Source organism: Sebastes umbrosus, chromosome 12, assembly GCF_015220745.1.
Source record: "Sebastes umbrosus isolate fSebUmb1 chromosome 12, fSebUmb1.pri, whole genome shotgun sequence".
NCBI classification, from domain to species: domain Eukaryota; kingdom Metazoa; phylum Chordata; class Actinopteri; order Perciformes; family Sebastidae; genus Sebastes; species Sebastes umbrosus.
The window spans coordinates 14,621,620-14,636,510 of record NC_051280.1 but is presented as its reverse complement, the minus strand read 5'-3'; the positions used below and the strand labels follow the sequence as shown (position 1 = coordinate 14,636,510).

At 41.8% G+C, this 14,891-nt stretch overlaps 1 protein-coding gene across 43 annotated transcripts in view; it reads left to right on the top strand.

Annotated features, from left to right (window-relative positions):
* Window positions 1–14,891, top strand: part of obscnb (obscurin, cytoskeletal calmodulin and titin-interacting RhoGEF b) — a 71,743-nt gene extending 56,852 nt beyond the window's left edge. For all 43 annotated transcript variants that reach the window (XM_037787009.1, XM_037787019.1, XM_037787014.1 and 40 more), the window contains 17 exons: window positions 2,016–2,072; window positions 2,813–2,952; window positions 5,641–5,841; window positions 5,972–6,048; window positions 6,128–6,298; window positions 6,413–6,572; window positions 8,143–8,259; window positions 8,420–8,584; window positions 8,679–8,837; window positions 8,937–9,114; window positions 9,246–9,359; window positions 10,101–10,268; window positions 10,720–10,822; window positions 10,924–11,053; window positions 11,588–11,681; window positions 11,877–11,919; window positions 13,305–14,891. In XM_037787009.1, the coding sequence (XP_037642937.1) occupies window positions 2,016–2,072; window positions 2,813–2,952; window positions 5,641–5,841; window positions 5,972–6,048; window positions 6,128–6,298; window positions 6,413–6,572; window positions 8,143–8,259; window positions 8,420–8,584; window positions 8,679–8,837; window positions 8,937–9,114; window positions 9,246–9,359; window positions 10,101–10,268; window positions 10,720–10,822; window positions 10,924–11,053; window positions 11,588–11,681; window positions 11,877–11,919; window positions 13,305–14,418 (3,191 nt within the window). In that variant the 3' untranslated portion in view covers window positions 14,419–14,891. The remainder of the gene's footprint in view (window positions 1–2,015; window positions 2,073–2,812; window positions 2,953–5,640; window positions 5,842–5,971; window positions 6,049–6,127; window positions 6,299–6,412; window positions 6,573–8,142; window positions 8,260–8,419; window positions 8,585–8,678; window positions 8,838–8,936; window positions 9,115–9,245; window positions 9,360–10,100; window positions 10,269–10,719; window positions 10,823–10,923; window positions 11,054–11,587; window positions 11,682–11,876; window positions 11,920–13,304) is intronic.

Genomic DNA, 14,891 nt, shown 5'->3' with positions numbered 1-14,891 from the left:
CATCATACATACAGCAAACTAACTGTGACCAGATAAAATACTGAAGGTCAGAGATAGGCATCCAAGGCCATAGACTCCCAAAACTATATAGGTATTCGTCAGGGCTGTCAATTGATTGAAATACTTAATCGTGATTAATCACACATTTTTTATCTGTTCAAAATGTACCTTAAAGGGATATTTAATACTTGTATTTAATACTCTTATCAACATGGGAGTGTACAAATATGCTTGCTTTATGCAAATGTATGTATGTATGTATGTATATATATATATATTTTTGGAAATCAATTAACACAAAACAATGACAAATATTGTCCAGAAACCTCCCAGGTACTGCTGATTACTGATTACTACTGATTATCATAAACATAAAGTGGGCATGTCTGTAAAGGGGAGACTCGTGGGTACCCATAGAACCCATTTTCATTCACATATCTTGAGGTCAGAGGTCAAGGCACCCCTTAGAAAATGGCCATGCCAGTTTTTCCTCACCAAAATTTAGCGCAAGTTCAGAGCGTTATTTAACCTCCTTCGTGGCAAGCAAGTATGACTTGGTTGTACCGATGGATTCCTTAGGTTTTCTAGTTTCATATTCATACTTTTTAAACTCTAGCTTTAAAACTGAGCCCGCTTCAACTTAAAAATCGCAACTTGCATCAATGCGTGAAAGAAATTAGTAGCGGTAAAACAAATTTGCGTTAACGCGTTATCTTTGACAGCCTTAGTATTCATTCCAAACACTGTTCCAGGTGATTTAAGTGCTGAGGACGCCTTCACCCATAGGGACACTCTCTTTCTTAAAGGGACTGTTTGTAACTTTGTAAGCGTATAAATGTAGCGGGTCGGCACACATGCGCGCGCGCATATACGCGTTCGCGTGTAGCCGCTGTACCCTTCTCCTCTGCCTGCTCGCCTTCACTCAGACAGCTCAGCTCGCTCCACCTCCAGACGTGAACGCGCGCTCACTCCACACTGCAGAAGAGTTAGTTTAGCTCTGAGAATATCTAGTGAATGTACAGTGGACGTTTGTGCAGAAATAACTGCTGCAGCTCCTCCAGACCAACAGAGGTTTTCCGTGTCTTGTGAAGTGACGGGGCTCCGCAGAGAGTTACGTAGTCTTCTTGTTACCTACCGGGTGCCGGTGTCTCCTCTGCTCTCTCCGGCTGCGGGCGGAGAGAGCAGGGAGACATGCTGCAGAGCCTCGCTGCCTCAGCCTGCACTTAGGCAGGAAAAGCCAACACTAGGATCAGATCTAAATCATGTTCATGGAGAGACCTTCGTCTGGTCAGCTAACATTACTGCCAAGCAGCTGAAATATAGAGTGATATTGTGCTTTTAGCTGACGTGTGTCGCCTCACTGTTTTGAGCGATGCTCGTTCAGGTATATTTAGAGCGAGCAAGCGCGAGCGCGAGCCCGACGCTGACTTTCGTTGATTTCACGGCCACAGGTGTCGCTGTTAACAAGCATTTCTGAAAGTTACAAATAGTCCCTTTAAATCCCCCTGTGTTGTATGTGGCTAGAATAAAAATCTGCAGCTTGCCTATCCCTTTTTGACTGAGGAGTAATTCTGAAACATGCAGGCTGCTATGGATGGCTTTGCTAGATGCTAATGCTAAAGATGCTGAAAGTATACAAGTGATCCACGCATCACGTTGGATACAGTGCGTCTGTTTGGTGTTTTGTGACTCGCCATTCAGGTTTGGTTGAATTCAGTGAATTCATTCTGATTATTCAAGAATTGTGAAAGTGCTTTTTTAATCTGAATGCTTGAACACTTCAATTCTTGAATTAGAATTCACTTTCTAAAAGATTTGAGGTTTGCACCGAACTTGACAAAGGAGTGTTCCTTTCCTGTTCTTCTAGTGTTTGTTTTTCAGCATGTTTGGCTTTATCCATGAGCATATGACTTCCCATTGCTTCCTACAGACATCATTTCTTTACCACCTTTACATCCATCAGTTTAGCAATCCACCCAATTAAATGCTCATCCAATCATTAATTTGTTATTCAGACAGCTTACAGAATGATGAAGTGCTCCAGTGGATGAAATCTTGGCCCAAATCTACCAGTATGTATCCCAAGTGCATCAGCTTCACAATTAATATACATTTTTTTTTCCCACTGAGTTATGGATACAGATAAGTTGTGGAAGCAAATTTGAGTTCTGTCTACATACAGGAAAACAAAAACATGTTTTATATATGAAGGTGCAGCCACGACAGTTTCCTCTTTTCCTGTGTCAGCATTATAATTGTTAAAATGTCTGAAATGGATTTCAAATTGATTTTTAAATGAAGTCTCACAGCTGGAATGCACGCTCACCGACAGACGCTAGATGTATGTGGGGAGCTCAGATAATCAGTGTTATCTGTACTGTAGTGTTCTCTTGCATGTTGTCACAATACTAACACACAGCAAAGCATTTAGAATGAAGTGATTGTTGTGGATTTTTTTTCTTTACATCACAAAAAGTGTAATTATTTCAAACTAAAATCTAAAATGATGTATAGGGGTAATGATTGAAATATTTGATGAACATGATCAAGTAAATAAAAAACCAGTAGATGCCAGCAAAGAGTCAGTTAATGTTTTAAATGTGACTTTGAGCTGACTGCCTCAGCTGAGCTCTGACACTGGGCACTAATACCTGCTATAAAATTCAAGACAAAGCAGAACATCAAGTTTTCATGGTACATAACACTGACTACAAATTTAACAGATAGATTATTTTAATGCTTCATGCTCTACTTATTTGCACAATTGACCCGTCTTCCTCTGATTACCTCCCTCCCGTCCTTGCTGCCCCAGCTTCATTACGCGTACCGGGTGTTGACAGTGATGATGAGACCAAGACCCCTTCTCCATCACCTCATCACGGTCGCTCTCGTCCTCCCTCCCTCATCGCTGACTCCTCCTCTGAGTCTGATGAGGGGGACGCCAGAGGAGAGGTGAGATGTATAGAAATTCTCTGTGTGATATTTTGTTGTCCAGAATTGTTTTTACTGTAAACGTCATCATTTGCATCGGTCATAGATGAAGAAATCACCCCTAAAACAGGTATCACTTCAACATCACATTTTTTCAAGTCAGTCTTAAAACAATATTCGCATTTCCATATATATATATGCATTAAAACTGATTTGATTGCTGTAATCATTCATCCTTTTCATACTGGCCAGTAGGAGATCCCTTCCTAATGGGCTTCTGATCAGGGTTATTATAGTAAACTAAAATGGACTAAATAAATACTAAAATAAACATGAACTACATTCATGTTTATTTTAGTATTTATTCATTTCAGTTTAATTTTTTTTAGCTGAAATATATTATAATTTAAAAAAGGAGACTGCATTAATTTCCGTCAACTCTCGTGACATTGAACCACAGAAATTGAACGGACTTGAGCTTCCAGGAGATGGCGCCATGCTGCAATTGTTTCACATCAGACGCTTAAGAAGCCTGAAGAGTAAACATTTCCATTCCTACACTGTTCTCCAACTATGTCTTTTGTATGCATACAGTCCCCTCGAAAATGATTGGAACAGCGAGGCCAATTCCTTTATTTTGGTTGTACACTGAAAACATTTAGGTTTGACATCAAAAGATGAATATGAGACAAAAGACCAGGATTTCAGTTTTTATTTCCAGGTATTTACATCTAGATCTGTTACACAACTTAGAAGATAGCATCGTTTGTAACGGAGCACCACATTTTTAGGTGAGCAAAAGCATAGGAAAAGATAAACTTAAAATAGATTAAAGTGAATAATACTTAATATTTAGTTGCAATCACTGCATCAAGTCTGCGACCCATTGACATCACCAAACTTTTGCATTCTTCTTTTGTGATGCTTTTCTAGGCTTTCACCGCAGCCTCTTTCAGTTGTTGTTTGTTTCGGATGGTAAAATGCATGCTCAATAGGGTTTAAATCTGGAGATGGACTTGGCCAGTCTAAAACCTTCCACTTCTTTCCACTGATGAACTCCTTGGTTGTTTTGGCGGTGTGTTTTGGGTCGGTGTCTTGCTGCATGATAAAGGATCTCCTGATCAGTTTGGTTGCATCTCTCTTTAAATTGGCAGACAAAATGTTTCTGTAGACTTCTGAGTTCATTTTGCTGCTGCCATCATGTGTTACATCATCAATGAAGATCAATGAGTCCGTCCCAGAAGAAGCCACGCAAGCCCAAGCCATGACATTACCTCCACCGTGCTTCACAGATGAGCTTGTGTGTTTGGGATCATGAGCAGATCCTTTCTTTCACCACACATTAGCCTTTCCATCACTTTGGTAAAGGTTCATCTTTGTCTCATCACTCCATAAAACTTTGTCCCACAACGTTTGAGCCTCGTCTCTGTACTTTTTGGCAAATTCCAATCCTATTCTTATTGCTAATGAGCGGTTCGCATCTTCTGGTGTAGCCTCTGTACTTTTGTTCCAGAAGTCTTCTGCGAACGGTGGATTGTGGTACCTTCACTCCTGCCCTCTGGAGGTTGTTGGTGATGTCACTGACAGTTGTTTTAGGGTTTTTCTTTACAGCTCTCACAATGTTTTTGTCATCAACTGCTGATGTTTTCCTTGGTCTACCTTCCTTGACGTCTGTTGCTCAGTACACCAGTGGTTTCTTTCTTCTTCAGGACATTCTAAATGGTTTTACTGGCTATTACCAACGTTTGTGCAGTGGCTCTGAGTGATTTTCCATCTTCTCTCAGCTTCAAAATTGTTTGCTTTTCTCCCATAAACAGCTCTCTGCATTTATAGTTAAAAAGGTGTAACAAACATGAAGACCAGTCTGCACAGGCGAAACTGAGAAACTGAGAGCAGACATTCAGCGCTATTTATTGTTTGAATAATCAATGTAATAGGACACACCTGGGCAACAAAAACACCTGTCAGTCACATGTTCCAATGATCTTGCTCACTTGAAAAATGGGTAGGCTCAAACAAAAGGTGCTATCTTCTAAGTTTTTTAACAGATCTAGATGTAAATACCTGGAAATAGAAGCTGAAATACTGATCTCTTCTCATAGTCATCGTCTGATGTCAAACCCAAATGCTTTCAGTGTAGAGCAAAAATAAAGGAATTGGCCTCGCTGCTCCAATAGTCTTCGAGGGGACTGTATGTAGTTACATACTTCTGAGACATTTTAGCTGGCCCCAACAAATAAAAACTAAAATTAAGTATATACAAATTTTAACTAAACCTTTGAGAAAAACTGAAACTAAACTAAAGCAAGCAAACAAACTGTGAAAATGAACTAAAATGAAATTGAAAAGTCAAAACTAAAATGAAATAAAAATTAATTGAAAATTAAAAACTATTATAACCTTGCTTCTGATGGAAGTGATGGGGGACTAAATCCATAGTCCTCATTTTGTGTAAACAAAATGTATTCAAATGTTTATATGAAGCTAATTTGAGGCTTCAGCTGTGTGAGTTAGTTAAATGACTTTTAAATAGGTATTTAAAAGAAAATGAGGGAAACATTGTGTAAGCTTTTAAAAAACATCTCTACATGCAGAGTAGTAAGAATAAGCAGCTTCACATCATACTGGGTTTATATAATATTATCACCACATTTTGGGAAACCACCTGTGCTGTCATCAATATTCATTTTTTAAATTTTTTTTTAACAGATGTTTGACATCTATGTGGCGACGGCTGACTACAACCCCACCATAGCAAGCAAAGAATCCATCTCTCTAAAGGAGGGACAATATGTGGAGGTTTTGGACTCAGCTCATCCACTGAAATGGTTGGTCCGGACCAAACCCACCAAAACTACGCCATCCCGCCAAGGCTGGGTCTCACCTGCCTACCTGGACAAGAAACTCAAAGTAATCTTAAAACTAAAGCCACTGATCCACCAACATAACACCTAAACTTTTTTTTTTCCATCATTATTAATTCATTGTCTTGAGGCCTTTGAACAATTTAAAAGTAATAGTAAAATGTGTATTCTTCCAGCTCTCTGCTGATACGAGCGACCTTCCAGAGGGAAATGTAGAGGAGGTGTCTGAGGGTGAATACAAGAGGAAATTATTGTAAGTAAAGTATATCTACACTCACCAAATACTGGAACTAAAGGACGTATCATAACCAATTATTATTTCATGTCCCCAGCCAACTGATCCAAGACCTGATAAATGGTGAATCAGAGTTCGTCAAAGAGATCGACTTCTTTACCTCCCATCACCTGAAGCACGCAGACAGCCCTGATACACCGCCTGACGTCAGCAGCCAGAAGGAAGTCATATTCAGGAACATTGATGATATCAAGTCCTTCCATAGCAAGTGAGCTCACGTCTTGATGACTTTTCATTTTATTCAGATATTTATTAAAAACAAGGGAGATTTTATTTAAGTGATATTTTCAATGCATTAATTTCCCCACAATTTTGTTTTTAGGGCATTCTTCCCGAAGTTGAATGACTGTGAAACAGATGATGATATAGCCATGTGCTTCCTGAAGAACAAGGAGGGCTTTGAGAAGTACCTCCAGTATCTTGTTGGTCAGGGTCAGGCTGAATCTGCTGTCAGTGACAAGGCTGTTCATCGCTTCTTCAAGGTAACAACAGAACTGTTATCGTGGTATTGTGGGTGACGCCCGGGCCACATAGGACGCGTGAGAAGCATGTGTGCGTCGCAGAACCTCTTGATTTTTATTTCCCCGCCCACGTTAACAGGTTAGAGCAGCCACGCGGCCGGTGTGAGGTCTCGCCTAATTTTTGTTCACAGTGAAAATAGCCAGTGTAAATTATCTTTTGACAGTATATTGACATACCAGCAACATTACAACAGTTTCAGTGTCTATCTGTAGAATATGTCACAGACATGAACAAAGTCAATATTTATTTTTAAGTCAGTGCTTCATGTTTCAGTTCCAAAATAAATGCCCTGTAGCGATCCCTTCATTTGTTAACACAAATAGTCCATGAGCCAGACCCCCAAAATTTGGCCGTCGTGCCACTTTGGAGGGACCATGTCTCATAGTGATTTTTTTAAAGGTCTATGTCCCTAGTGTTGGAAAACGCATGATAGCATTGCAGCAATGGTAGCTTTCTGTGTTCTATCACTCCTTTTTTCATCCCTCCATCATTAAAACTTTTCCATCTTTTTTTGCCATTTTACACAGAGATCCAGTATAAAAGAGGGAAACCAACACACAATATCATGAAGTCATATATCGTTGTAAAGCTTAGACTATAATCTATCCTTCAGTCACATTGTGATGACACTGAGGTCAAGAGAATTTGACCTTTGACCTCTAATGCTGCAATGGGGCAAATTCTGAATGCAACTCGAAATGCCCTTATAACTAACTCCATGACTTCATGATATTGTGTGTTGGTTTCCCTCTTTTATACTGGATCTATGTGTAAAATGGCAAAAAAAGATGGAAAAGTTTTAATGATGGAGGGATGAAAAAAGGAGTGATAGAACATAGAAAGTTACCATTGCTGCAATGCTATCATGCGTTTTCCAACACTAGGGACATAGACCTTTAAAAAAATCACTATGAGACATGGTCCCTCCAAAGTGGCACGACCAACCCCCTGGCTCATGGACTAAAAGCTTTTATTTTGAAATAATTGCAGGACAGTGTTGTTGAAAATGCAGAGACTTCCACGGCTCCATATATCAATAGAGTACCAGCTTTTCATTGTGGATTATTACTGTTATTTACAAATGAGCACATGCTGCTTAACCCTTTTCTATTCAAATGACATTTATAATTAAATGAAATGGCCATTATGAAAGGCAAGCTATGTTGAGAGAAAGGGCTGGTAGTAGCAGCGCAGCATCAGCAGCGCTGTCGCTGTGGACACCACACCCGTGAGAGTCACAGAAGTTCAGTGAGGTAGCCGTCACGTGCTGCTCATGCAGGCAGTGTGGCCCGGGCTTTATGCAGGGCGCTAGAACCTTACCTACATTCTGTAACCCTAAACTTAACACCTGTTATACATAAAAATATTTGTTTTGCCAGCGTATTTAAAGTTGTAATTTCTTCTGCAACTTACTACTATATACTTGTATTTGCTACCTTGTAAATACCTCGTCATTACAGTGACTGTGAACGGACTCCGGCACCGGTATAATTATTTGAATTTCAAAATCTTCCTTTTATCACATTGTAGGAGTACACAGAGAAAGTGCAAGCCAGTGCAGACCCTGCAGATCCCCCTGTACGCAGCATTAACGCCAGCCTCCAACATCCACTGGAGAGGATTCAGAAGTACAAGGCTGTCCTCAAGGTGACAGCTTTGACACACAACATGCATGAACTCTTATGGGGTTCAGTTCTCTGCATTACAGATAGGAATACATCACTTGCATGTGTAAGAGGCATTTTGATTTTAGACCTGCATCACTTTCACCACAGTTTTATTGAAATCTTTTCTCCAACACCTTCAGGAGCTCATCCGAAACAAGGCGAAAAATGGCCAGAACTGCTGCTTACTGGAAGAAGCTTATGCCATGGTGTCTGCACTCCCTCAGCGCTCTGAGAACACCCACCATGTCTCCATGATCGAGAACTATCCTGCCACACTGGACGTATTAGGAGAGCCAATGAGACAGGTAGGTGGAGTTACTGTTTAGTACAGTGCAGGCATGATTGTGTTTGATTCATTGTTTATGTACATTGATTTATTTTTTCCCTTTGTGAAACCAGGGACCCTTCCAAGTGTGGGAAGGGGCTCCAGGAGTTAGGACGTCCTCTAGAGGACACCACCGCCACGTCTTCCTGTTTAAGAACTACTGTGTAATCTGCAAACCCAAGAGAGACAGCAACACTGATACACAAGCATATACCTTTAAGAACATGATGAAGGTGCAACTTTTAATATAATCACACCTTTTTTCTTTATTGTCATCGTTCCTGATCAGCAGCCTAAACAATGTTTTTTCTGTATTCTTCATCCTGCTGCAGTTGAATAACATTGATGTGAATGAGACAGTGGAAGGTGATGACCGTGCCTTTGAGATCTGGCACGAACGTGAGGACTCTGTGAGGAAATACACCTTACAGGCCCGAACTGTTACCATCAAGAACTCATGGCTGAGAGACTTCAGAGAACTGCAGCAGCGATACAGCATGCCTGCATGGAGTGAGTGGAACACAGACACACAGTCTAACTTTTTTTTTCTGTATCTTATTCTCGCTTTTATCACTCAGAATGTATTTTGATATTCTCCCACTTTCAAACAGATACCTTTCATGATTAATCTCCTTTTACAGGTCCTCCTGACTTTGATGAAATTCTGGCAAACTGCACAGCAGAGCTGGGACAGACTGTGAAGCTGGCCTGCAAAGCCACTGGAGTACCCAAACCTGCGATCACTTGGTACAAAGGTACGCCATTTCTTTAGTCATTTGCTCTATTGGACTATACTGTATGTAGACAAACAGGGACTAGGGGAAATTTTCCCACCAGTTAATAAACTTGTGACAACACCGGTGTTACCGATTACACCGGGCATTTTACAAGACAAGACGGCGCTCAATATATGTAGAGCGCTTACTTTGATCTTTACCGTCGGATGGCGGTGTGTCTGGCCTCTCCGGTACAGCATTCGCTGCAGGTTTCCACCTAGAGCCACTGTGCCGTGCACACCAACTGTGACCGCTCCGTCCTACACACGGCGATTACCTTAAAGGATTGGGTGTTAATCCGAAGTATTGCCAAATGGACGCTTTTACTTTTTGCTTTGACACCAAATCCGCCGCCATCGTCTTGTCTGTCAACTCTCTCTCATCCTGTGTGTGTAAAATATGGCACCTGCTACTCTGTGCTGAGACTCCATACAGAGCAGACACTTTCACTTTCAGATTGTAGCGTCTGTCGTCCAATTATGTATTGATAACACGCCGCCGATACGCCAAAATGAACTAAATGGGTTTTATTTCTGTAAAAAAAGCAAAACGACGGTGGGCAAGTAATGTAATCGGTGTGTGCCCGACCACCATGTAACACCGCTACCACCGACTACTGCGGGAAGCCTAATGGGGAGTAATGGTACATAACGCTGTGTGACAAACAGTATCTGAGGCTAAATGTGTTTCATCAATGCATGGTGTACTTGTCGGCTGTAGATGGACGCACTGTGGAGGCAGATCCTCATCACATCATCATTGAGGACCCTGACGGTTCCTGCACACTGATCTTGGACAACATGACGGCAGATGATTCTGGCCAGTACATGTGCTTTGCCACAAGCTCAGCCGGCAATGCCAGCACTCTTGGCAAGATCACAGTTCAGGGTAAGTGGCAAACATGTACAGTGTGATCATGGATACTTTAATTTATACTATAATGCAACACAGACAGCCTCTTTGTGTATACTCGTTCTCATGCGACCGTGGTGTCTGGCGATGCATTCACAGTTCAAAATGGTGTTCATTTGTGGAGATTATCTTGCTGAACAAAACATGTAAGTATCATAAATGTTTGTTTGCCACAGAGCTTATTTTCTACAATAATCCAAAATCCAATGGAAAAATCCCATTGGCTTTTTTTTCGAGGGAACCAGGGCGATGCTAACTCCCTGGTTGGCCTACAAAAATACATCATCCCTGCAGCACTCTATTAGTCACACTGTTCTTTGGACAAAATGAAAGACCTTTTGAAATTATTAGATTTGTGTGAAGCCAATTTATTTTAGTTAGATATTAGTATTTTAACATGTATTATATTTTGACACATTTCTTGTAGTGCCGCCTCGTTTTGTGAATAAGATGAGGAATGCTACATTTGTTGCCGGTGTGGATGCTCAGTTCACCTGCGTCATACAGAGCGCCCCAAATCCCAAGATCAGGTATGACATTTGCAGAACATTTTAAGTAAATTCAGGAGGTCCTGTGAAAATTCTGTTGCCCTAACCTCTTTTTCTCTTCTCTGTCTGTGTTCATGGTCAAGGTGGTTCAAGGAAGGCAGGCTGCTGACTGACCAGGAGAAGTATCAGACCTACAGCGAGCTGCGCAGCGGGGTTCTGGTCTTGGTAATCAAAAACCTGACAGAGAGAGACCTGGGACACTATGAGTGCGAGGTTGGTCGACATTTAATCATACTCGAATCATACTTGAATCGCAAACTTTATTATAGTGTTATTTAAACTAGAGCTGTCAAAGCGGACTTTAAAGTCACCACACTGACACACTGACAGCTGTTGTCTCCTGTTGGGCTTGAGTTTGCCATGTTATGATTTGAGCATATTTGCTTGTGCTAAATGCAGTACCTGTGAGGGTTTCTAGACAGTATTTGGCATTGTTTTGTGTTGTTAATTGATTTTCAATAATATATATATACATTTACATAAAGAATGCATTTTTGCCCACTCTCATGTTGATAAGAGTATTAAATACTTACAGATCTCCCTTTAAAGTACAATTTGAACAGATAAAAATGTGTGATTAATTTGTGATTAATCCTGATTTAATATTTTTTAATCGATTAACAGCCCTAGTTTAAATTAATATGTAGAAGGGGAAAAGTATAAACGCTGACTCTAACTCAGTTGATGTCAATTAGCAACAATATGTCATCTTTAGGACTCTAAAAATATATTCTCTGCTCTTGCCAGTTGTCCAACCGTCTGGGCAGTGCCAAGTGTGCTGCTGATTTAGTTCCACCCTCTGCTGTGGCTCGCACTGGTGAGCAGGCCATCACTATTGAAGGTAGGAACACTGACTTTATCCTCACTAAAGGAGACTCTCTAGACCCTGTGTATAATATGCACATTCTTTTCAGGTTCTGAATAACATTGCTCTTCATGCAGATTTAAAGATACACATCAGCTGATGCATTTTATAATCTAGATGTGATTTATTTTGTCTGTTAAATGTCATTTATTCTGCTTCACCCCCCCATAGTGACTGAGCAGGAGACTAGAATACCAAGGAAAACCATCATCATGTAAGTGTGAACACGCTAAAATGATCTTTGAGCTTGTCTGTTGCCTGGTTGGACATCAAATCATCCTCTAGACAATCCTTCTGTGCATTACATGTCCTAATTACTTCAGTAAGAAATGTTGACTATAAGAAAGAGCTTCATATCGAACTTTGAGATCATTTGTCAACTTGAAGAATCTATTTGGTTCAGGATAGATTTCCTCAGCAGTTGCTGACTTCATGATACAGATGCACTGAACGTTTTATTTTTGGTCTTGCTGTGTAGATAATGCTTGCTAAAAGATAAAATGGACTTGATGGCGATGTGGAGCTCTTCTGTATGAGTGTGTGTTTCTCTCTGGGGCCCCATGTGTGCATTGCTCTGTAGTATTTAAAGCCTGAGTGCAAAGGATTCTGTCACAAGGATGGTGAAAGGATGGGCCGTCTTCTCCAGGGTGCGGTCAACTTTAACCGGCAACTTTATTATTGTAGCTCCTCAAATATGCAGTGCGGCAAGTTTATGGTGGCATGTGAGAAATGCTAAGATAAGAGATCAACTCGTATAAAAGCACCGCCTACTGACCAATCAGAGCTTGGTGCATTGACCGTATGATAATATTACACAAATACAAAGAATTTACAGTCATAACCCAGGCTTGAAAACACAGTTTAAACTGCCAAATACAGAAAGGACAGCTGGCTGTATGCTGTGGGTGACTACCGCTTTGAACCATGTTGTTATATTTTTTTATTTCTCAAGTCTGTTTCACACCGCCGGAGTCGGGGACGCAGCTAAAAGAAGGCTGAAATACTCATACACGCCACATCTTTGCCAAAGGGCATAATGAAGTGTAATCTATTCATCCATTATATTCTAAATGTTTTCATAACATCACTGCCCCATCTAGATGACTATATCTGACTTTTGAGTATTCCATTCAATTAATAACTCTGTTAATTTACGCATTCCCACATCTACAATTTTTTCTTTTGCCAGCTGTCCTTCCTGCATTTGGCAGCTTCAACTGTGTTGCTTTCAGTCTGGATTATGTGTTTAACTTCCTCGTATTTGTCTAATATTATAGTTTGCTCTTTGTTTTAAAATGTGCTGCTCTGCTGTCAGTAGACTTGTCCATGTTTGTGATTGGTCATATGCAGCAAACACCGCCCCGTTCATAGCCAGATTGAGAAACCCTGGGTTGACTTACCGAGTTGATAGCCACCGTCGTAGGACCGCTTTTGTTAGGGTTAGTTAAGCCAGATACCCTGGGTATAGATACCCTGCGTATAGATGCCCTGGGTATAGATGCCCCGGGTATGTTGAACTCGCTTCATAGTACAGGCCTCTGGTAGCGCTTTGTCTATAGCTCTAATAATGTCTGTTTTATCTCTTTCTCTTTACTCCAGTGAGGAGACTATAACCACTGTGGTGAAGAACCCACGTATGAGGAGGCACAAGTCCCCCGGCTTGACTATATCTGGAGCCCACCGCTCGGAGACCTCCACCCCAGAGCCCCCCACAGCCAGGCCGAGGAGGATGCCCACTCCAAGAAAGACCACCATCCCAACCCTCTATGTTACTCAAGCCGAGGGTGCTGAAGCAAGAACCATTGAGAGCAGGCCCAGGTGGATTGAGGTAGAGGAGGTCATCGAGTATAAGGTCAATAAATCTCCCAGGCTGTCCAGGAGGAGAGGCATCTCGCCGGCGGGGTCCGATCGCGCAGCCACTCCCTCCAGACCCAAAAGGTCTCCGCCGCAAAACCCAAACGCTAACAATTCCAACAACAAGCTGGTGGAGCAGGCCCAGCTGCAGGGAGACGTCAGCAGCCAGCCGCTCTCCTGGGAGGAAGAGGAGGGTAATGTTACCACTGATGCTGTCTCTGGAGCACCACACGAGCTCTCATCTGTCCTCACTCCAGCTGGAGAAGACAGCGAGGACCTGGACGATGAACAAACTATCATCTTTGAACCTGATGATGATGAAGATGATGATCATAACTCACTTGGAAAGCAGGAGTCTGAGATTCTGACTCATGGAGGCCGCGTTCTGACCCTCGAAGACTTGGAGGATTACGTCCCAGAAGAAGGAGAGACCTACGGTTCCTCCAGCAGCCACAACCCTGCTGCAGAGAAGCCCTGTGAGATCTCTGTGCTCCAGAGGGAGATTGGCGGGTCCACGGTGGGACAGCCGGTGCTCCTCAACGTGGGGCGGCCTGTCGTCGTCCCGAGGCAGAGGAGCGGCTTCTTCGGCCGCTTCAGGGATCATCTCTCCAGCAGCCTTTTCTCATCTGCTGTCCCCCAAGCCAGCGCAGCGCAGTCCAGGACGGAAAGGCACGTCCCCATCCAAGTGAGCCACGCAAAGCTGGAAGTGAAGCCATCATACTGTTCAGAGGTACAGAGAGTCGAGGGTGGGCAGCAGAGCTTTAAAACCAAAGTGTCAACTCAGACCTACGGCTACACATCAGTGGGCAACCCAGTCACTCTTCAAATCAGCGATAACCTTTATCAGAACCAGCAGTAGCAAACTCTTTTAATTTGGTACGACAAACCCTCTTAGTCTTAAATGGGGACATTTCTACTTAGATGAATAAGACATATCCTAACCTGAAGTTTATTTACTGCATTTGACAAACCATTCCATTATGAAGCTGCCCATCAGAAAACAGGCCCATCCCCTGAGTCTTTTTCTTGACAAATGGTTAGAGTCAGATGGTCTCTTTGGACTAGGCGAGTTGGAAAATGTAGGTATAAATATGTCACTGTATGACATATGCAGAATGTGTTGTACAATATCGATGTGGACAGAGAAAAAAAAAAAAGGAAATTAAGGTTTAACATTTTACTGATGAACTATTTCATCTGTTGAGTTGAATTTTATCAAAACAAAATACACCATCTTTCACTTGAACACACCTTTTAAAGAATCGTGAACGTCGACCCACCAGTATTACCTGATCCAGCCATTACCCTTAGTGATCACTCCTGCTCTATACA